The 22858-nt window shown below is 46.4% G+C and overlaps 1 protein-coding gene across 1 annotated transcript; it reads left to right on the forward strand.

Moving 5' to 3' along the window:
• Positions 1–4052: 4052 nt before the first annotated feature.
• Positions 4053–22854, forward strand: DOK4 (docking protein 4). The gene is made up of 9 exons (XM_044664123.1): positions 4053–4200; positions 14176–14495; positions 18844–18951; positions 19172–19286; positions 19729–19848; positions 19969–20158; positions 20509–20647; positions 21016–21139; positions 21296–22854. The coding sequence occupies exons 2-9, from the start codon at positions 14430–14432 to the stop codon at positions 21412–21414; spliced, it is 981 nt and encodes a 326-aa protein (XP_044520058.1). The 5' UTR covers positions 4053–4200; positions 14176–14429; the 3' UTR covers positions 21415–22854.
• The last annotated feature ends 4 nt before the right edge of the window (positions 22855–22858 follow it).

Raw genomic sequence — 22858 nt, forward strand, 5'->3', positions numbered from 1 at the left:
TATCTGCTATGCCAAAGGGCTATCTCTTTAAATGCTTATTGAACTGAATTACTTTGTCTAAAATACTTTGAGTTCCCTGGGACAAAAACTTTAGCTAACCCTCTGAAGCTATTGTTAGCTTTTACTATGTTAAGATTTGTTCAATGCTTATGCCAGTTTCTTACTTCAACCATTCAACACACATTTATCAAATGCCTACTATGTTTGAGACCCTGTGCCAGAAGCTGTGGATAAAAAGACAAAATAAAGCAGTTCTTGTCCTTGAGGAGCTTACATTCCTTGGGGGAGACATGCTCCTTCTTCCCTTACACTTTTTCTTCTCTCCAATCAATGCATCTAAAACAGTTTCCTGCTCCTGATTAGTTCAGGCCAGTGCTGCAGTGTTCCCCCCACCCCACACACAAATCACTTGGTGAAGGAGTTGTTTTATCAGTACACACAGATGTGCAAGGAGCCATGGGACCCATTTACTGAGCAGCTTTATCCTTCCAATCAGTGCCAAAGAAATCCCTACTAGCCACCCCTTAATAATTGCATGTTATTATCTGCACAGCAATTTCAACTTCTCAAAGCACTTTCTTATCTATTATCTCTTTCCCTTCAAAAGTTGTTGGACTGATATGCTTCCAGATGAGGAAACTGAGATTCAGAGGCAGAAGGGCGATGAGCATATGACTAGTTAGTGCAGAAACACATCTCAAAAGCTTTTTTCATCAGACCATATCTTTTCTCTGGTGGACCTCATTAAAGTCTCAGTTGCCATAGGAATTGTCAAGACTGGGAGCATTACCAGATGTTCTGTTCCCTTCTGTAAAATGGGGTGACAAAATATTCCAAGCACATGATATCTGGAGCCTTTTGGAATTCCTGGCTGAAAGGTGGCATGAAACCATAAGGGAGTGCCATACTTGTTATACTTTCCTGGGATGCTCAACAAGGAGATTCTGATTTAGTTTCCTACAGTGTATCAGTTATGAAAGCACTGAGGTTCCATCAGCCATCACTTTTTAGTGCTCAGATCTATCATCACCCATCACTTACTATTACTGTGGGATTTAATTTCCCTTCCATTGAAATTAAGCTGTTTGCTGGTTAACGAAGCACAGACAAAAGCCCCCAGACTATTCAAAAAAGAAAAACAAAACAGCATCCCCTGACCCAGAAAGAGCAATAAACCAATGAGCCAAAATTTAATAAAATTCCACCAAAATGACCTGCGGAGCAGAAAGACTCCAGTGGGATGATTCTAGCCCAGGGGCAGTTTCCCTAGCTGAGGAGCACTCTGCTTTTTACAGTGAGCTGCCCCTCCCCCCAGGGGGAACAGCAGCTTTCTTAACTAAAACAAGCTTGGATCCTTAAAGGATTTAATAAAGCATATACAGATGGGGAGCCAGGATGCCAGAGCTGGGCTGCTGTCAGGGTGTTGTGGCATTGATGGCCTGTTTCTTTCTCCCCCCAATTCCCTCTGGTACAGGCAGATCAGAGCTGAGTGGTGGCTGAAATCTTCAGCATTGGTAACAGGCTGAAAAGCTGGGCCAGGCTTGTTCTGGACCATGAACTGGAAGCCAATTAAGGATTGCCTGGATTTAACCTTTCCTTGTTGGGGATTGCAGTGTAAGCTCCGAGAGGGTGGGAGGAATAAGTTGGAAAGGAAGATCAGAAGTGGGACTAGAAATCTGATTATTCATTCATAAATTTTAGAGCTGAAATAGATCTGGTATGATCTCCCAATGTAACCTCTATTGTAGCTTTGGAAACCAAAATGATCCCAAGCTTTCTGTCTCTTTTAGAAAATATTTCTTGAAGCCCATCTAGTATGTGTTCTAGCCCTGAGAGAGGGGCCATTGGCAATGGTTCTCAAACTTTTTGGTCTCAATACCCCTTTACACTCTTAAAAATGATTAAGAATTCCAAAGAATGTTTATGTGCTTTCATATCTTTTGACATTTACTATATCAAACAGTAGGGTAGCTAGGTGAAGTGCATAGAGCCCTGAGCCTGGAGTCAGGAAGACTCATCTTCCTGAGTTCAAATCTGGCCTCTGACACTAGCTTTGTGACCCTGAGACTTAATTCTGTTTGCCTCAGTTCCTCATCAGTAAAATGAGCTGGAGAAAGAAATGGCAAACCACTCTAGTATCTTTGCCAAGGAAACTCCAGTTGGAGTCATGAAGAGCTGGACATGACTAAACAACAATATTGGGCAGTATGTCTTCTTAGTATTATTATGATTTCTAGAAAGTGTCTGACATCCCAAGATGGAACTTCTTTTCTCAGGAATGAAAAAAATGAACTGGAAAAGGATCTAGAAAGATTTCCTTCCCCCTTAATTTTCCTAGAGCCAGGTAGGATCTATTCCTCCCTTCCCCTGTTATTCTTTACTTTGTATTATATTGTTTTTTTTTGTTTTTTTTTTTGTACTCCAGGCAGATTGTAAGCTCCTAGAGGGTAGAGAATGGGTAGCTTTTTTCATTGTCACTCTCTGAAAGTCTAACCCAATCTTGGAGAAAGCACAATATGTGATAATTGGATTGGTTAGGTCGAATTTTCTAGAGAATATGCTTTTTTTTAATTTTCTGAAAGCCTGTTTTTTCTCATTGGTCAAAATGTGCTTTCTAGTTTGCTTAAACACTTTCCTAAAATAGACAAAATCTATGGGAGTTCTATCAATTGGACATTGAGGTCTGAAGAAGAGCAGGTGGGTTCAAGTTTAGATAGGAGAAAGATATATGAGGAAAGTCAAAAGGTTGAGACCGAGTCCAGCTCTGGGGGCTGCATATGGGGCTTTCAAACTAATAGGGTGGGTGAGAAGACAAGGTAACCTATTACAGTCCAGCCCTTATCAAATTTGGCTGCCCCGTTTCTGACTGGTTAACTCTGTTAGAAGCCCAGTGCTAAACGACAAAGGTTCCTGGTTGGATCCCCCTGGTGTTGCTTATCTTGCCTCTTCCCCAGTGGAAATGGCCATCACAATATACCCTATATCTGACTAGGGCTGCAGAAATTTAAGAGGCTGTATCTAAGCCTCTCACTCAGTTTTGCAGTTAGGACAAGGTAGGTGAAAATGTCCTGAGTCTAAAAGAAAACAGATCTTTGAAGTCCTTTAATAGAATTCTTTTTCCCCTCCTTTAATGGAATTCTAACAATATTTGAAAATTCCTATCTAATTTCACATAGTTTGGGGATTATGCATAGTATCCGGTTTATGTCTATAGTGGGTCATCATGTACATGGTAACATACCTGAAATTCAAATAAACGAGGAATCCTCTCATTTCTGGGAATTGGATGGGTGTGAAGTTGGACTGAGAAAGTAGCTTTTTGATTGTAAATCTGAGGATTTGGGGCGACGGGAGAGGCTGAATTAGGCTGGCTAGTCTATTTGAGAATCCTGGGCTGGGGAATGTTGACTGTGAAAGAATGAGGTCGGAGTACGTGGATATTCAGTGGCAATGAATGAAATGAGGGAAGTTTGAGGTAGAGTGAAACAATGGAGAGGGGCTGAGGGCTCGATTTGAAAACTAGGGTCTAAGAAGTCGGCTAGGAAGCAAAGTGCTCAATTAAGAATAGATTTGTATTGGGGCGCAGATTACTGGGAGCATCTTGGAGGATCTTGGAGGTAGTGGGAGGGGGTTTGCCAGAAGAGATGATGGGAGATCGGGGTGGGGGTGGAGGTGAAGGAGCAGCCAAGGGGGCCAGGAGGCGGGCGTTTTGCTGGGCAGGGCGTGAAGGGCTGAAATTTGCAAGGGGAGGTGAGGGAGCCAGGGGCCGACTCTGGAACGTCTGGGTAAGGAGCAGGGGCTCAGAGTGGGAAGCTGGGGCGGCTGCAAGGCTGGGACCTGGGGGCGCTGAGGAGGCGATACATAGGGGAATTCGGGAGGAGGAGGGAAAGAGGCAGCGTCGGCAGGGAAAGTGGCGGCCCGTCAGCTCGGAGGAATACGGCGCTCCGATAGGGGTGGGCCGGCTCCAAGGGAGCAGCGGCGGCGGCGGCGGCGGCGGCGGCGTCTGGGGAAAGGAGGGAGCCGGGGCAGGCAGGGAGGCAGACGGTCTGACGGACCAGCGGCCGCCTCCCAGTCCCAGCCCGGCGCCGCCACCCCTGCCGCTGCCCAAATGGGCCCGCGGGTAGCGCCATGAAGCGGGCATGTGCCTGGACTGCGGCCCCAGCCAGCCGGGGCGGGAGCCGGAGCGGGAGAAGCGCGGAGGTGAGTGGGGAGGGGAGGGCAGAGGGAGAGAAGGAGAACCCCTGAGGCTGGGGGTGGAGGGGAGAAAGAAAGGGGTACCATGGCAGTTGCCAGCCGCAAGCCCCCTCCTCGGAGTCACCTCTCTCCAGTGAATTCCCTCCTGAGCCCCCTCCTAGAAAACCCTCTCCTCTGAACCCCTGCTTTGTGCGCCTCCTCCTCTGAACCCCCCTTCTGAGTCCTCTCCCCTGAACCCCTTCCTCGAGAACTCCCTCCTCTGAGCCCCTTCCCTGTGCGATCCTCCTGAGCCCCCCAGTCCTCCCCTGAACCCTCCTCCCTGTGCACCCCCTTCCCTGAATCTTCTCATCGAGAACCCCTTCATCCGAGCCCCATCTCTGAGCCCCTCCCCTGAACCTCGTCCTCGACAACCCCTTCCCTAGAGTCCCTTTTCTGTGCACTCTCTCTCCCGAACCCTCTCCCTTGAGACCCCTCTCCTTGTGCGCACCCTCCTCTGAACCTCGAGAACCCCCTCCCTGGAGTCTCTCTGTTCAGCGAGAGCTCTTCCCCCTCCTCTACGCCCCTCCCTGAGCCTGTTCACGCGAGTTCCTCCTCTAGAGCCCCCTCCCTGAACCTCTTTTCTGTTCTCTCCCTTTCCTGAGTCCCCTCCCTGTGCATCCCCACTCCTGAATGATCCCTCCACGAGCCTCCCTCAGGCTCCCTCCTTCTTCCTGAGAACCCCCACTGACAGTTCTCCCCTTGAACTCATTCACCGTCTTCAAGTCCTCTCTTGAGAGCCTTCTCATGAGAACAATTTCCCCACGCCCCCTCCCCCTAAGTTCTTTTCCCCATTCTACCTTCCTAGAGCACTCCTCTTTTGAGCCCCCTCCCTTTCCAAACTCTTTCCCAGGTCCCCTTCTTCCCCGGGGCCCCCTCCCGTGCTCAGGAAAGCTATTGCTGCCCCCCTCCCCATCAGACTGTTCCCTCTCAGCAGGGTTGGAATACTGGGGACCCTACCATCGTGCCCCCTCCCCCAACTTTGATTGTTTCCTCTGATCTTTACCCTATTTATTGCTTCTCATGCCCCAAAGGGGCAAGTGCTTTAACCTGAGGTGCTGTGACCACTTCAACTCTGTCTTGAGCCTTGGGGACCCCTTCTATCATTGGCAGCAATCCACTTGCCTTTTACTTGCTGGGCGGGATTACTATGGACCCTACTATTTCTCCCCTTTCTGGATTCATTGTGGTATTGTGGGAATAAAACTTCTTTTGGAGTCAGAGGACTTGAGTTCAAATGTTCCTCTGCTACTTGCTACCAATGTATCTTTAGACAGTTCATGTAACCTCCCTGACACTCAGTTTCCTCCCATTTAAAATAATATGTTAGACAGTGGATGGACTCTGAAGTTCCTTCCTGGTATAAATCTATGATTCTCTAAACTTGATTAAAAAAAATGTTTGTTTTTGTCCTTTCCCCTCCCTCTCCCCCTCCAGTCATCCAGACAAGGGACACTTGAGCTAACTTGTCAGCTGCCTCCCCTCATGCCATTATAGCTGTGTCTTCTCTGCTGGACTGAGGCTTTAAGGATGCTGCCATCTCTCCCATCCTCCAACCCCCACCCTTTACTTGCTATTTTCTTTGACCCTGACACCCCAATTAATGCCCCACCCTAAAGGAGCAAGAGCTAACCTGCCATCTCAGAAGGCTCTCCTGCTCTCAGCTCTTTGCTCAGTGGTCATCCCAAGCAGTTCCCCTCGTCCCCACCCCCCACCATAAAGTAAATCTATATCTTTGTGCTCTTTTTCTTTTGCTCTCATTCTCAATTAACATTGCTTCAATGAATAACTGTCCATTTCCTCTTAGGCCCCCATTTCCCAAAAAATAGATCTAAAAGTGAAGGTATTTTTTTGACTCAGACTCTCCCCTTCAAATATGCCCCCCCTTCTCAATGGAGCATTAATTAACTTGTCAGCTCCTCCTTAATATGATTCCTTCCCCTTTCCTCTTCAATTTTTCTCCTTTTTACTTCCTACCCCCTAATTTTTAATGATATTTGTTGGGACAAAACCCCAGAGGGGTTCCAGGGTCTGGGTCCAGAGGTACTTGAAGGATCTGAGACCTATTCCTTGTATGGATTTTTAGTATCCTCCCTCAGCCTCATCTGAGGTGCTTGGAGATTACAGTTGCATAGGCTTTTAGGCAGACATCCTGGTCATGACAAAAATATCAAATTTCTGCTACCACACCAATGCAACGATCAACAATTTGGAAATAGGTCTTGATCAATGACACATGTAAAAACCAGTGGAAATACACATCAGCCATGGAAGGGGGAGCTGGGGGGGGGGTGAAGGGGAAAGTAAGAGCATGAATTATGTAACCATGTTAACTTTTCTAATAATAAATATTAATAAATGTTTAAAAAATATATCAAATTTCCTTTTGAATTTGGGGGCCCTAAGGAATGATGACTTTTCCATGTGTTAGAAGGAAATGGGTTCATTTATAGAATGTGCTTGATAGAATATTAATCTGATAGTAAGATTGGGGGTATTTAAATCTAATAGACCCTGGTAGAAAATTTCAAATCTTCTGAGTTCCTGAGTAGAGGGAGATTCAAGATCTTCTGAGCTCAAAGTGGGGCTTACTTCAGGGATTAAGAACTAGATTCCCTCCAGGGAGTGTGAGAGGAATCATTTTGGAAGAGCTCCAAGTCAGAGAGGAAAGACCAAAGGGTGAATTTAGTTCCTCTTTTAGAACAAATGCCAGCTATGATCAACAGCATCCTCCCTTATTTCTTTAGCCTTTCATATAATTTTTCTTTGCTTGCCTGAGAATGCAATACAAAGGAGATCTTCTGGGGTTAAAAATCTTCCCTACTGATTTGCAGGCAGTAGACCATTGCTTCCCTTATCACTGCTTAGAGAGTCTATAAAAGCCCACCTTCCTCTTCTACCCCTCCACCCACGGCTAGTAGAAGATCTGACCAGAAATCAGTTTTTCCTTTTGTAGTGGCCAGACCCAGCCTTTTTAGTCCCAGCAAGCTGGATTGGGTTATGACTTCACCTAAACAGACCCCAGGCTGAGGTGTGGCTGGGAGCAGGACAGGGCCCAGACTCTGCTTAGGCAGAGATCTTGCCAGGTGGAGGGCACCAGAGGCAGCTTTGAACCCATGATTACTTGGACGGAGTTTGCCAGTCTTAGGGCAGGATGGAACTTATGGCTTGCCAGGAAATCCAGGAGCTCTCCATAAGGCTGAACCAGGTACAAACCAGGTAACAAACCCAATTACCCTTAAGAGAGATGGGGGCAACAGGCAGAAAAGGGCTGAAAAGATTTGAGGGTCCTGTGTCTTCTTAACAATAATAGTAACTAAGTTACATATTGCTGTAAGTTTTGTAGGCTGTTTTACTTTGAGATATATATATGTTCTCATTTGATACAACACAACAATCCTGTGAGGTAGGTGAGCTACTGTTATCCCTGTTTTGCAGATGAGGAAAATGTGGTTGATTGAGGTTAAGTGACTTGCCCAGGGTCATAGAGCTGGTATCTGAGGCAGCATTTAAACTCAGGCCTTTCCTGACTCCCAAGTATAGTACACTGCTTTGGAAGACATCTAATCGCCTGACAGGGATCTCTGAAAGGCAAAGAAATATGTGAAGAAAACTAATTAGGAAAGGATAGAATTAAGAGGAGGGGAACAATTAGTAGGAGGAAGGCTTGACCAACCCCAAAGTGCTTCTGGCTTGAATGGACTGGGATCCTGGGTGGTTTGGGTTGATGGCTCTAGTCCCCAGCTCCTTTCTGGGTTCTGCTCTCCCATGGATTGTCGCCCTCTTGGCCATTTGACCTTTGCCACCTTTGTTAAGTTCCCCATTATTTTCAGGCTGAAGCTCCCCAGTGGAGACTGTAGGTTGCTCTGGCTTGGCTGCAGACCCTGATAAAAATCACACTCCCAGAGAGGACCAGACTAGCAGATAACTGGATAGGTGACTTAACTTTCCTGATGCTGGAGAAAATCTGCGATAAGATCTCTGGTCTGGGGTGGGGATCTGCTGGGGAGAGGTAGGTGGTGCTTTCCATAAAGCCCTGATAAGATCAGATCTGTCCAGGGCCCATGGGGGTGGGGAAAGAGGCCTGGGTCTCAGCTTGCTCTGTTATTGGCTGTGAACGTGCAGGGCTCCTGAGCCAGTGGTGTTTGTTCAGGAGACAAAGCTTCAGTTTCCAGGCAGAATCCAGGTGCAGGGGGAGGGGGGGGGCCCTTCAGGAGCTGAGCTTATGTCTGGCAGGTGGGGCTGAGAGGTCTCCTCCCACCCTCTTCAGGGTTGGACAGCTAAGGAAGCTTCCTAGCAGGTGAGTTCTTCCTATTCCCCCCATCTAAAGCACCTGCCCTACCCTGGGAAGATGGGACTTTTGAGAGAGAGAATTTCAGCCCCATAGTCCTTTAGCAGGTTGGCAGAAGGAAAGGGGAGGGGGCAGCTGTGCTAACCCAATGCAGCAGGCAGCAGCTTATTGGAGCTTCCTCCTTTGATTTTCCACCTGGGATCATCCAGTGTCTTGGGCTCTTCACTCTGGATCTGGGCTTTTGGTGTGGCTTTGGGTAAATTATTGAGCTGGTTTGACCTCCTGTGTGGCATGATGGTTCTCTCCAGTTACATGTATACAGAACTATCTTGGTGCTCAAAGAAGTCACAACTGCTTAGTTTGGATGGTGATTTAAGTTTTTTTAAGACTTCAACATTGGGGGTAGCTGGGTGGCTCAGTGGAGAACCAGGCCTAGAGGCAGGAGATCCTGGGTTCAAATATGATTTCAGATACCTCCCATCTGTGTGACCCTGAGCAAGTCACTTACCTCCCCTCCCCCCCCCCCCCCAACTGCCTCATCCTTACCACTCTTCTGCTTTGGAACCAATATACAGTATTGATTCTAAGGTGGAAGGTAAGGGTTTAAAAAAAAAAAAGATTTCAACATCCTACCAGAAAATAAAAATAGAGGCATGAGAAGTATGAGGGGTGGTATTTTATGAAAAATATGGTAATATCTAATATCTCCCAAGAGCTTAAAGCACCTTGTAGCTGTGATTTTTGCCATCTGAAGGGCAGGATGGTCCATTGGAAAGAACACTGGATCTAGAATAGTTCGAACCTTGGCTACCTATGTGAAGGCTTTAGACCTCTATCTCCTCATCTTTAAAATGAGAAGGTTGAACTAGGTGACCCCTTGGAGCCCTTCTAGCTCTGCATTTATGAGAGTACCAGAGCTAGAGTTGGAGGACCCAGGTTCGGATTCCTAGCTGTGTAATCCTGGACAAGTTACTTAACCCTGATTGCCTAGCCCTTGCCACAATTCTGTCTTTAAATTGATACAAAAACAGAAGTTAAAGGTTTTATTTTTTTTTAAGTAATTTATAAGTTATCATTTGTTAGATAGGAAAACCATGCTTAAGAAAGGAAAAGTGACCACCCAAGTACTATGTGTACATCAGTGCTGGTTTTCCCCCTTGGACTTCTGATTTCTGGCAGTTGAGGAGCTGAACCTTTTAAGCTTTTTTTTGCATTACTCTCTACTGCAGTAGTCTTTTTTCTTTTTAAACCCTTACCTTCCATCTTGGAGTCAATACTGTGTTATTGGCTCCAAGGCAGAAGAGTGGTAAGGGTAGGCTATGGGGGTCAAGTGATTTGCCCAGGGTCACACAGCTAGGAAGTGTCTGAGGCCAGATTTGAACCTAGGACCTCCCATCTCTAGGCCTGGCTCTCAATCCACTGAGCTACCCAGCTGCCCCCTACTGCAGTATCTTTGCCAAGAAAACTCTAAATAAAGTCACAGAGTCAAAGATGAAAAATATCTGAATGACAATAAGGCTGACATATCATAAGAATACAGAAGACAAGTAAATCTTGATTATATCAAAGCATTCAGCATTCCTCTGTGAAAGGGAATTCTTTATTCTCTTTGTCTATTTTGAATTAATCAACCAAAAACTTAAACACCCCTACTTAACACTAAGTAAGGGAGTTCACAAGTCACTTACTTTGGAGAGTTTCACCCTTTTAACTCAGTCAGAAACTTGTGAATCTTTTGATAAGAGTTTACATCCTCAGAGGATGAGAGGTGGATCCCACAGACACTGCAACTTGGAAGCTGTGATTGGCCCCTGTGAAGAGGGGAAGGGACAGGAAGTAACCTGGAAAAAGGACTATAAAAAGTCCTGAACATCTTGTCCAAGGGGTCTTCAGCTTGAGTCTTTGGCTTGAATCTTCGGCTTAGANTTCCTTCCTTCCTTCCTTCCTTCCCCTTCCTTCCTTCCTTCCTTCCTTCCTTCCTTCCTTCCTTCCTTCCTTCCTTCCTTCCTTCCTTCCTTCCTTCCTTCCTTCCACATTTCAGTGCTTTTCTTTCCCTTTCCTTCATTTTGAGGTTTCTCCTAAGGGTCTCCTTTACACTATCCTTATCTCCAAGCTCTGCCTTTTCCTCAGTTGTTGTTTTGTCTTTCATTCTTTTGTTCAGTGATAATTGCTGGCTCCTCTATCTTCATTTCCTCCCCCCTTCTGTTATGTTTCCATCTTTATCTGTGCCTTGCTCTCTTTCCTTTCCTTTCAGTCTTCAGAGTTCCAGATTTTCATATTAATTCTCATTGGAACTAGATGGGGCTGAGCCAAGAATTATGTTGTACCCTACGATAAAACTTGGCTTGTACAGTCGCTTGCTATTGTAGGGTTGCTCCTGGAGGCAGGATTGTTCACCCTGGTTTATTATTACAGAACTGCTATAGGGCTGGGTTGTGTATAGTGATGGTATAGGAGTGCTCCTGAGAGTTGGTCTGCTGACACTTTGTTGGTTCAGTGGAAAGATTATTGATATGTTTGTTGGAGGTGAAGGAGAATGTCTGCTTTAGATCGGTGGAAGGAATTATAGTGGTGTTTCAAATACCTAAGAGGGCAAATCAGAGTCTGGACAGAAGCTCTTTAAAAAAACAAACAAACAACCACTCAGAATTACTGCTCAGCCAATTTTTTTTTTCTTCTTAAAATAGGAATCAGCCTCTGTATTTAGGTTCTGAACAGAATGTTGTATGCTTGGGAGGCTCACCAAATATCTAATCTTACCATTCATCAATGAGGAGGATTATGATGGATGTTTCACATAATTTCTTTTTTTTTGTAAGGTGGATGGACACATATCCTAAGGTCTAGATACACCATGAGAAAGAATTTTTCAGGCATCTGCTTCCTTCCAGTGAGAGTCAGAATATAGAAAAGTTAGGGTGGAAACTGAGCTGAACTAACCTGCCCTATATATGAGAAAGTATCAGGTCTAATGAAGTTGTCCCTGGAACAGTCCTGACAGGGCTTAGCAAAGGAGTAGACAGGATTTATACCTATAAAATACCAGGAAGAAAAAAAGTGGCTTAGGTGTGGGTGATTCCCAACAGCATAGGTGGGAAAGGATGGCAGCAGTGACAGGCTGAGAGATAAAGAAGGAAGTCAGGAGTTGGGAAAAGGAAAGTGAAGGCCTTGGGGGCTCTAGAGAATAAGGCCTGGATGTAAGGTGAAGGGGAGAGACAGTCGCTTTCCCTGGCTGCACTCCCATTGTTTCAGAGTGCCCAAGGGGGCCTCACCATCTGTTCCTTGTTAGAGACTTGACAGACAGGACTCCAAGAGATTAATTAATGCCAAGCTGCTGGCAGGTCTGGCAGTGGGGCCAGGCCCTAGGGACCCCATTCCTGGTAGCAGCAACTCTCCGCTGACCCCCTAAGTGCCAGTCACTTACTACTAAGTGATCCCTGCGGTATATGGGATCTTGCTTTTGGCAACTCTGTTCTCCAGTGGGTGGTGGGAGCTAGTACCAATACTAGGAAAGCTCTAAAGAGAGGGCATTTCTGTTATCTTGATTCCAGAACCAAAAGTTTAAAATCTGAAACATTCGACTCACTAGCTATGGGCTTTTATTATCCCTGAGCTCTGCTATTCAATGTGTGACCTTTCGTAGGTCAATTTAGTTTTCTCCATGTGGAAGATGAGGGGCTTCTGAGATTCTTTGTAGAACTGCCTGGTTCTAATATTAGTCTATAGATGATGGCCCTGTTCCTTGGTTCTGATAATACCCCTCTCAGGTCCCCAAATTCCAGCCCTCACCTCATCAGAAGAACTGTAGTTGTTTGCTTCTAGGGAAATGAGAACAGCATCTTCCCTCCAAGAGAGTGGGAAGTGGATCCTCTCTCAAAGTCCCAGGGTATTGTGATATTGAGATAGAGAAAGAACTGTATAAACCTAGCCTCCAAGAGGATCCAGGTACTAAATATATATCGTCACTGTGGGCAGTGATGACGTCTTGAATTGAAACTTTGGAGATTCCATATGGGCGAGGGTAGCGTAAGAATCCCTAATAATTTGACGCTAGGACAGAGATGTTCTCATAGCAGTGACCCTATTGCTTGCATTCTGGAATTTCTACTTGGGATAAATGGCTTTCTCTAGGGTCAGATCACTTTTTAGGCAGGTAAGTAGCACAGTAAATAGATAATAAGTGCATAGTGTGGCTAAATAAATGAATAAAGTGGATAGATTAAAAAAAAAAAAAGCTAGCCTTACACAAGAGTAGCAAAGGCTAAGCAGTCAGGGTTAAGTGACTTGCCCAGGGTCGAACAACTAGCAAGTGTCTGAGACCAGGTCCTCCCCACTCCAGATCTAGTGCTATATCCTTTGAACCAGCTAGCTGACCCATAGCTAACCTCTATATAGTACCCTTTTTGTGCCAGCTAGGTGGCAAAGTGGAGAGAGGGATGGGCCTGGAGTCAGGAAGACTTTAAATGTGGCCTCAGATACTTACTAGCTGTGTGACCCCAGGCAAGTCAGCACTTCATTGGCCTTAGTTCTTTTATCTGTAAAATGAGAATAATAGCACCTACTTCCCAGGATTGTTTTGAGGATCAAGTAAGATAAAATTTGTAATGTACTTTGCAAATACAAAAGCACTATGAAAATGCTATTATAATTTTTATTATTGGCCACTTACTCCAAGTCCCTAGACTTATCCATGGACGATATGAATGTCCCCTTTCCTTTGGACTTTGCCTTTATCCAGGTACTTCCTTTCCCTCTTCCCTTCCACAGGCTCACAGGAGCTCCTGGCCAAGGTCCAAGGCTTGGGTTGCAGAGTAGTAAGGTGTGGCTTGAGGTGGAACATGGGCTGACACTAAGCTGTCCCCTTTTTCGAGTGCTAGAGGTGTGTTCTCCTGGAGGAAGAGGGAGGCAGGTATCTTTGGGGGGCAGAAGGTGTTCAGAGCCCCCCTGAGCATGTTCTATGTGTTACTGCCTCTTCCCAAGTCTCCCTGTTTTTTGGGGAATGTAGAGTGGGGAATATCAGTCACACTGGCCTTTTAGCTGTTTACCAAGGGAAGGTTCTGCCTCTGTAGACAACATCTAGGCCGAGGCCTGAGAAATATGTTTAGTAGATGGGCAAGGAAACTTTGGGCAAGGGGCTCTTGTTCTAGGATTGCCCGCAGACTGACCCAGATCTCCATTCTAGGGATACTGAGCCGAGAGGGCCCAGGCCAAAATATCCTCCTGGGAAGTAGCTTCTGGAGGTTTAGGCAGAGAAGTTTCACTACAAAGACAGCCTGACTGCTCTGCTGGCTATCAGTTTTGCAGGGCTGATGGCTAAGCCCTTCTGATTCACCCAAGGCACCTCCTTTGGAGTGCTTCTTCCTTTTGGGCTCCCTGTCTGCTTTCCACAAGTCCCCGACTCTGAGCTTCAAGAACTACCCCTCAAAGGAAGGGGTTAAACATCAGCTGAGGAAACTGGGCTGTTCCATTTTCTTCTCTAGTGTCTACCTCGGTTTTCCTGAATGGTTCAGTCATCATCATGGGAACAGGGGTGGGGAGAAAAGAAGGGGAGAGAGGAAGGGCTTGTGGGGAGAAGTGTGGGAAGAAGGGGGAAAGAGAGAGGAAAGGGGAAAGATGTCCCTATCTCTAATCTGTCTGTATTTTTTATTTTCCAGCCAGTGCAAAGAAAGCTCACAGAAAAGGACTTGCTAGAACAATGCTGAGGCTGGCGAGGTGAGGAGGAGCCGGCAGAAAGCCTGAGGGAGCGGCTGAGAACAGGTGATTGGAGGAGCCGATCCTGAGAAGATAGGCTGGCAGCTGGAAGAAGAGTCTGCCCCTGGTATCCCACGGACTTAACGAAGCCCATCCAAGCCTTGAGGGGAGGCGGTTCAAATCCAGGCTAGGGAGGGGCTGAGGGAGCACCGGCACCATGGCGACCAATTTTAATGACATTGTCAAGCAAGGCTACGTGAAGATGAAGAGCAGGAAACTCGGGGTAAGTGAGCCTGGGGCTGGAGCACTGGCATGACCACGGGGAGGAGCCTGTCTCTTAAAGATACTAAAGAACTCGAGGAATAGGGAATCGAGGCTGCACTTGTTCCAGCCTTTCAGTTCGAGCTGCTTTAGGACCCCGTTGCTGGATTTTGCTCCGTGGCCCTCCTTCTGCTGTCAGCCCCAGCCTGGAGCTGAAATCTGGAGTTATTACTTAGGTGCTGGGTGGGAAGCCTGGAACCCGGGGGCCTGCTCTCCCCTACTATTGTTAAAGTTGTCCCTGAGGCATTTGCCCTGGAAATCCAGGGCTGCCACTGAGCTATAAAACAGCCCTCTAGAGGGATCTGGCAGAAATTGGTCTGGCCCTGGGGACTCTTTCTTTCTTTTAAGTACATTATCTCCCACAAATCAGATTGCTTGTATGTATGTGTGTATTTTTAAAGCCAGAGAAGGGAGGTGGGGGAGGTGTGGAAAAGCAGATACTTTTGCTTATTGATTTGATTTAAATGTAAATGAGAATTCCTTGAAATGAACAGTCTCCTTGGGGAGAAGGTCTCCCATCTCATGTTCAAATAGCCCTTTTATCCCTTCCTACCCCGTGCTCAACAAGTCCTGGAAAAAATTTGGACACACTAGCCCCGCCCCCCCTCCCTAACTGGGATTCTTGAGCAGGGACGAATGAAAGACCATGGACTGACTTTTAGCCCCTGCCTCCCCTGTCTACCCTACACGTTTCAAGGGGGAGCTTGTGTCCCCCGATAAAAGCAGTCGTGTTTCCAAAACTTCAGGGTTCAGGCCCTGGTGTCCAACTTCTAGTTGACTGGCCTCCCCAACCTCCCTGTATTGCATGGGCAGTGGGAGAGACCAGGGAGGTTATTCCTTACTTTGTTCACGAGAGGACTGTAGTTGGCATAGGATGTTGGTGGACATACAACGGACAGACAGGGGGGAGGGGAGTGAGAGAGAGGAAGGGAGGGAGAAAAATCTACTTTGGTAGGCCCCCTTCTCCTTGGCCCTACCCCTAGGTAGGTACTCTAGCACAGTGATGGGCAAACTTTTTAAAGAGGGGGCCAAAGGAAAGGAAACGCTCATCTGTCAGTCTGTTTCTAAGGCAACTCTTTCGAAGTTTCATTGTATTGGATCCTACTCATTGTATTCGCCAGATTAGGAATAATGTCCCTCTGCTGGATAGAACATTTCAGGGGGCCACATCTGGTTGGTGGGCCGTAGTTTGCCCATCTCTGCTCTAGAACATTTTTCTTCAGGTAAAGGATTGGCATTTTTGTAGTCTTGTGGCATCCTGATGGCTTCTTTGGGCAGTATGCTAGAGTGCCGAGAATGCTTGGCAAAGGGGTAAAGGCAGGGAAATGGCTGTTTTATTGTCTTGGTTACTAGCCAATGAAGAACTGTATTTTAGAACTTAGGGAGCAGGAATCTGGTTAGGGTTTGTAATGGGTCACATTTTAGATCGCTGGTTTATGAATATGTAGAACAGCTTGGACCCTCAAATAGGATTAGTTGGCTAGTCTTGCCAACCTCCCTCATATCCCAAGAGAGGGAGCATTTAACCCAGTGCCCTCCAATATGACTCCCTCTTCTCAAGGGATTGAAGTCAAGAACAATGAAATGGTCAGTTAGGACTCTAGAACTTAACATTCCCCTTCTGAACTAGGAGGACCTTATGCAAACCAGATTTTAAGGACCTGGTGGCCTTTGGGGTCCCAAGCTCACAAGGGCCTGGCCATCATAGCAAGGCTTGGGAGTATGAGAAACAGGCATTGGGAATAAACAGAATTCAAGGCTAAGATGTCTCCATAGTAGATAACAAAGAGCAGCATTGGTAGGAACTGTATGTAATCAGAGGTGATGATGGAGTATATATGGCCAAGAAGAGTACAACTCTGAAATTCTGTGATTCTCTGTGGCCTTGGCCAAGCTGGTCTGTACCTTTTCCCTCCCCAAATGCCAGATAACTCAGTGAGAACCAATCCATTTTTCTTCAAGAGCATGTTTCCATTCCAGCCTAGAACACTGGCAGCCTAGGGTAACTGGTCCCATGGTTGAACAAGCTGTGTGGCCTTTGAGGCAGAACCTGAGTGGAGGACCTCCTATTCCTGACTTCTTCCCAACAGCAAAGTAGGTCTTTGAGTTTTAGATACTGGACCTATGAAGTGGGGGGTGGTGATGAGGAAAGAAGAATCTTGAGTCCGTCATCCAGTTATCTTGTTGAATTATATGATAACTGAATCTGCTTAGAACTTAGAGCATTGGTACACCCTACAGTCAATAGCTGGGTAGGAGGCCAAATAACAGAGGACAGAACTTAGACTCTAGGGAAGGAGGGTAGGGGGATAGAAATGAATGACAGAATATTTGGGCCAGACAAAGGACCCTTCATTTTACAAATAAAGGAACTGAGAGCCAGAGAATTGATGTTTATAGGTCACTCACATTAGTTGCAAAGCCAGGTTTATTGTAACTAAGGTCTTCTGACTTCCAAGTTGATCTTTTGTACTGTGACAGACTGCCTGTCTAGGTCACCAGTGCCAGCTTTGGCCTTTGGCAGAGTTGGCTTTCTTCTATTTGGAGAATATGGAGAATTTGGAGAAAACAGGTAGTTTAGGGGATAGACTTCTATTCTGGTGGTCCCCAAGTCAGGAGGTCCAATGACTAGATTCCATGGCATATATGGGCTTCTAGCTGTCCCCTGGGGGAAGGGAAGGACCATGGGCTGGGGGCTTATTCCTTCTAGAACTCACTTAGCTGAGCACAAGGCTGCTGTCTAAACAGCTTGCCTGCCAGGAGTTGTGAAAACTGCCTCACCCAGGATTAAGCCCTGGCTGGGGAATGGTACTATGTGGATGACATAAATATTCCCAGCACACATGGCCACGGTCAGTAGGGCCACGACGGAGTTTGGTAACAATTATAAGAGAGTATGTAGAGCCTTTTTCAGGCTCCCTACATCTTTATCTGTTTACCCTTTTTAGATAGGAAGCATAGTGCTTGACTTGTACTACCCCCAAAGGGAGAATTGGTGCCATAGGATTTTTAGGTGACTGGAGAAAGGAGGCCTCAGCATCCTCATTTGTAAGGAGAACGGGACTATTAGAGGAAGGACAGGGAGCATTCACATGGTTTTGGAGATGAGCTTTAGGAATTTTATTTCTAGGGCTCCCACTGGTCCAGCCATGTCTTTTAGCAGGTCATTTTCTGTCTCTGGCCCTCAATTTCTATTTTACCATATGAGGAGAAACCCCGTTTCCTCTCTGTGGTTCTCTGAACTATTAGAAAGAGTGATCTCAATTCTAGAGGCAGTCAGGACTTGAGGTAAAAGGTGTTATACAGAAGCTGGCTTGATAGAATGGAAAGATACTGGCCTAGGATCCAAGAGATCTAGCAAAACAGTCTCTGAGCCTCAGTTTCCCCATTTCCAAAAATCCTTGCTGTCTATTCCAGAGGACTGTCGAGAGACTTAAATGAGACACATGTGAAAGCCACTTAAAAAGTGTAAAAGCTCCACATAGATGTGGGATGGTATTATTGTCACCAAGTATGAAGGAAGATCACAGGCGCTGTATAGGGAAAGACTTGGATACAGAAGTGGCCTCTGAATTCCTCCCATCAGTCTGATTCATTATAAACTTGATAGAGAAAGCCATTAGACAAATCAATTTTTTATAATCTTGTGGATGAAGGCAATTGTTTAGGGTCCCCTTGTGTTGGCTCCTCCTGAGTTAAAGTTACTAGGATTCTAGCTGAACTTTGCTAAAAAAGACTGGGTCTGGTCCAGAGAACTCGGCCCGTGTTCAACTCAATTGATGTGTGGGTTAATTTTGCTAGTGTTGGTTTTTTCCTTTTTTTTGTTGTTGTTGTAAGAGATCGCTTTCTGGGTTTTTTTTCTAGGGGGTTGGGGGTTGTAAGGAAGGAAGGCTATACTGGGAAATAAAAAGTCATTTTAAAACAAGAGATATCCATAAAAAAATTGGCCCTCAGACTATGGCCATATTTTGAGGGTACTTTATTGATCCCATTTGTATAGAGGCCTTTGAGATGCATTCTTGGTTCTCACCCTGTTTCATCTTTTGAGACTCAGTGTATAGGGGTGTGCTTCTTAGTTGTTCTTTACTTGGGGAACAAGGACACTCAACCCTTTGTTTTGTGCCAGGTTTTGGTGCTTAGTTGAAGAGCCAGTCCATGCTTTCTCATCATCTACTCTGGTTTTCTCCTCACCCATTGAGTATTATCAAGTGCTGCCCTCTGTAGTTGGGTCTGAAAATAGCTAGGTCACTCCACATAGCTGGAGTGGTGGCATAGGCCTGAATCTGATCTCACAATCATCTCCCTGATAGATATATCGGAGGTGTTGGCTGGTTTTCCGAAAGTCTTCCAGTAAAGGACCTCAGAGGCTGGAAAAGTATCCAGATGAGAAGTCAGTGTGTCTCCGAGGATGCCCCAAGGTGAGTGAGGCACTAACCTCTCATCTCATAACTGCCCCATAATTAATGCAGCTCCTTCCAAAGGCTGGTATTGTGGTTCCACTGCACACTCCCATCTCTAGGCTGGCTGGACATAAGATGTTTCTCCTTACCTGACTGGAGCCTGGGGAATTCTGACCACCTTTTTGCCCTAGAGGGAAAGATTGACTCTGGGACTGAGTCTCTCCTGGTTTCCATCCAGGTGACTGAGATCAGCAATGTGAAATGTGTCACAAGGCTCCCTAAGGAAACAAAGCGGCAGGCTGTGGCCATTATCTTTACTGATGACTCAGCCCGAACTTTCACCTGTGACTCAGGTGAGTGACAGAGGAGGCAGAGGCCATGGAAAGGTTTGGTGATAAGCAAAGTTAGCTTTGGTTGGACTTAGAATTGAGGGTCTTGGAGAAGTCCTCAGAATAATGGAATCCTGAAGAGGAGATAGCCTTTTGCTCCTGATTATGATGAGATTCCTGATGAAAAGAGCCAGGCCACCATCTTTAAAAACTTGGGGCTTACTCTCTTGGTGGGTGGGTACTATTAGATTCTACTATTGTAATCAAAATGAGAAGCCTTTTTTCTTTCTCTAAGGAGAAAGTGGGCAGAGTAGGAAGAACCATTTGGTAGGATGGTGCCAAGAAGAGCTTAGCTGCCTTCCTCCTGGTTGAATTCTTTGGGTGGGAGGCAATGGTCAGCCTCAGTGCCCCGGGACAAGAGGTACAGATGAATGTGTGTGACAAGTGATGAAAATACCTGTTTCAGAGCTGGAAGCTGAGGAGTGGTATAAGACGCTGTCTGTGGAATGCTTGGGTGCCCGGCTCAATGACATTAGTCTGGGGGAGCCAGACCTTCTGGCCCCAGGAGTACAATGTGAACAAACAGGTAAGGTATGGGGCCTGGGATTTGAAATTGGCTTGAAATTCAAGGAAAGTGTCTCCAAGAGGTGACTTTTTCATAGAATTACAATTCCATTCTTTTTTTTCTCCTTTCTTCCCTCACTAGATCGATTTAATGTCTTCCTGTTACCCTGCCCCAACCTGGATGTCTATGGTGAATGCAAACTACAGATCACCCATGAGAATATCTACCTCTGGGATATGCACAACCCCCGTGTAAAGCTCATCTCGTGGCCACTCTGCTCTTTGCGCCGCTATGGCCGGGATGCTACACGTTTCACATTTGAGGCTGGCAGGTAGGGCCTCAGATCTACCAACCTCACCTAGGAAGAGCGAGAGACCATCCTTTTATCCTCCATCTGCTTACATCTATGACCAGCATCCTTCCAAAAGCATTTTGGTTCCAGAACCAAGGAGATACTTGGAGGGGCTGGGCTTTGTTTTCCAGAGGGTACTTACAGGATTTATGATACAGGAAGCGGGGTGGGCCTTGTGGGGAAAAGGGTATTAAGCTGGTTGTGAATAAGCAGAAGGCAAGCCTGTGCCTTGGGTGGTGCATGTTAGCATGGCATGTGTATGTACATTATGTATGTGTACACTTCTGGTCCCCCACCACCCTTCCCATAGCTCTAGTGCTGTCCAACAGGATGTGTGATGCAGGTGAAGGGCTCTACACCTTCCAGACTCAAGAAGGGGAGCAGATCTACCAACGAGTACATAGTGCCACGCTGGCGATAGCTGAGCAGCACAAACGGGTCTTACTGGAGATGGAGAAGAACGTGAGGGTGAGGCCCAGGATGGGAGGTTGGCGAAACAGAAGGGCAAGGGAGGCCAGTATGCCTTTGGGACAACTTTCTGTTCTTTGGGGCCATTTTGGAGATAAAATATTTGAGTTCAAGGCTTCTTTTTGCCACTTACTAATATGACCTTGGACAAGTTCTAACCTATCTGGGCCTTAAATTTCCTCATCTGTAAAATGAAGTGGTTGAATTAGTCCTATAATGTCCCTTCTGGCTGACATTGTGACTCAACCAGCCTTTTCCTGGTTGTTTGACTGTGCGTTGGCCAGGTCAGATCCCCAGGTTTCTGCCATGTCAGGTCTTCCTAAGCTCTGTGTGTTAGGTTAATGGCCTTCTTCTTTACTTTGTCCCAGCTGCTAAACAAAGGTACTGAGCACTATTCCTATCCATGCACACCGACCACCATGCTGCCCAGGAGTGCCTACTGGCACCACATCACTGGGTCCCAGAACATTGCTGAGACTTCCAGCTATGCTGGTAAGTGATTTCCCCTACCTGAAGCAAAATAGATTATTCTTGGTTTATCCCTGCACCTCCCCTCAGGAGGTACATTAGGTGTTCTGATCCTTATTACCTCAATTTAGGTGTTACAGATTATGCCAGCCTTAGTCCACCCTACCTTTGTGTCCACAGGTGAGGCATATGGGGCTGCCCAGGCAAGCTCGGAGACCGACCTTCTCAACAGATTTATCCTGCTGAAGCCAAAGGCTGGAACAGGAGAAAGCAAGGAAGCCAAAACTGCTTCCCAGTGATGCTGTTGTTAATGAAATAGCTCATGCCATCCCAGGGGAGGGAGCAGCAGCACACTGAAGGCTCCTTCCTTCCTGGCCCCTCTCCTCTCACGTTTCTCCCCAACGGGGCAGATGACCCAGGACCCTACCCTATAGAAGGAGAGCCTGGAGAAAGCGAGTGGGATAGATGCCCTTTCCTCAGCTGAGGGACAGGCATAAGCCCAAGAAGAGGGCCCATTCACTTCACCAGAGCATGCATGAGGGGCTAGAGCAACCATGGGACTGTATATGGTTATGATTTTAATATATATTGTTACATAATTCTATATTAATGGGATTTCCCCCTTTTATCTTTGCCCTCCCCACCCACAAATGCAATTTTAAAATCTGGTGACCAGTGGTTGGTGTCTTTGGAGCAGCTGCTCTCCTATTGTATGTAGAAAAGCCCCCAGATCCCAGAACCGGGAAAGTTCTCTGGGGGATTTGAACTCAAGCAAAAGCAGGCAGCTAGGAGCCTGGCTGTCCCTGAGAAGGCCCAGGCAGAGGCCAGGGAGAAGCAGCTAGCCCTAGAACTCCTGTCCAGGGTCCTCGTAAGATGGCACAGGAAGATGGCATCTTGGTTGTGCCAGCAACAAATTTTGTACTGTGACATCTTTCTAAAATGCAATTTCTGCACAAACCCCTTCCTGCCTATTGGGGCAGGAGGGGTCATTGATCATTATCTTACCCTTGAGGAGGCTGTGGAAAGGAGGAGGGCTAGGACCCTGACTGGTTCTGACCCAGCACACTGCCCTAAAACCAAGTCCTCCAACCCCAAGTCAGGTTGTGACCCAGTAAGGAGGCAGGATAACATCCCTAAGGCCCCCCCCACCCCCACCCCAACACCTCCCCAGGGAGTACCTCTACCACTTGTCCTTTCCTTTCACTGGACAGGAGGCTTCCCACTTGACATGGGGCTGATGCTGCTGAAATGCAATTAAAGCAATTGATTTTCTAGTGCTGGTATTTATTGACTACCGTGCAGAAGGGCTATCTTTCTATTCACATCAAACTTTTTTTTTTTTTTTTTAATGTCTGTGGTCCTGATTTGGGGAGTTGAGCTTCTTGTAAATATTTATTTCTGTTGAGGCAAAAGACAGGCTAACAGAGAAGACGACTCTCCCACCCCAATACAGGAGCAAGGGAGATAGCCACTGACCCAGCTTTCCTCCTTGGTTTCATTCAATTTCTCTTCTCTTTGAGGACAAATCAGATTTTGCTTGTGAAGATGGAGGGTGGGAGTGGGGAGAATGCTCAGGCTAAAGGCCTTGGAATGGTCTGAGGGAACAGAGCTAGTTGGGTTGGGCCAGGGCAGAATGAATGCTGCATGGAGGAAGTAGGACAGAGAATTATGTGCTGTTTATTGCCAAAAATGATTTTTTAAACAACCCTGCTCATCAATAAAGGACCCTTACTATCTGATTTG

Source organism: Gracilinanus agilis, chromosome 2 (assembly GCF_016433145.1).
Source record: "Gracilinanus agilis isolate LMUSP501 chromosome 2, AgileGrace, whole genome shotgun sequence".
Taxonomy (NCBI): Eukaryota; Metazoa; Chordata; class Mammalia; order Didelphimorphia; family Didelphidae; genus Gracilinanus; species Gracilinanus agilis.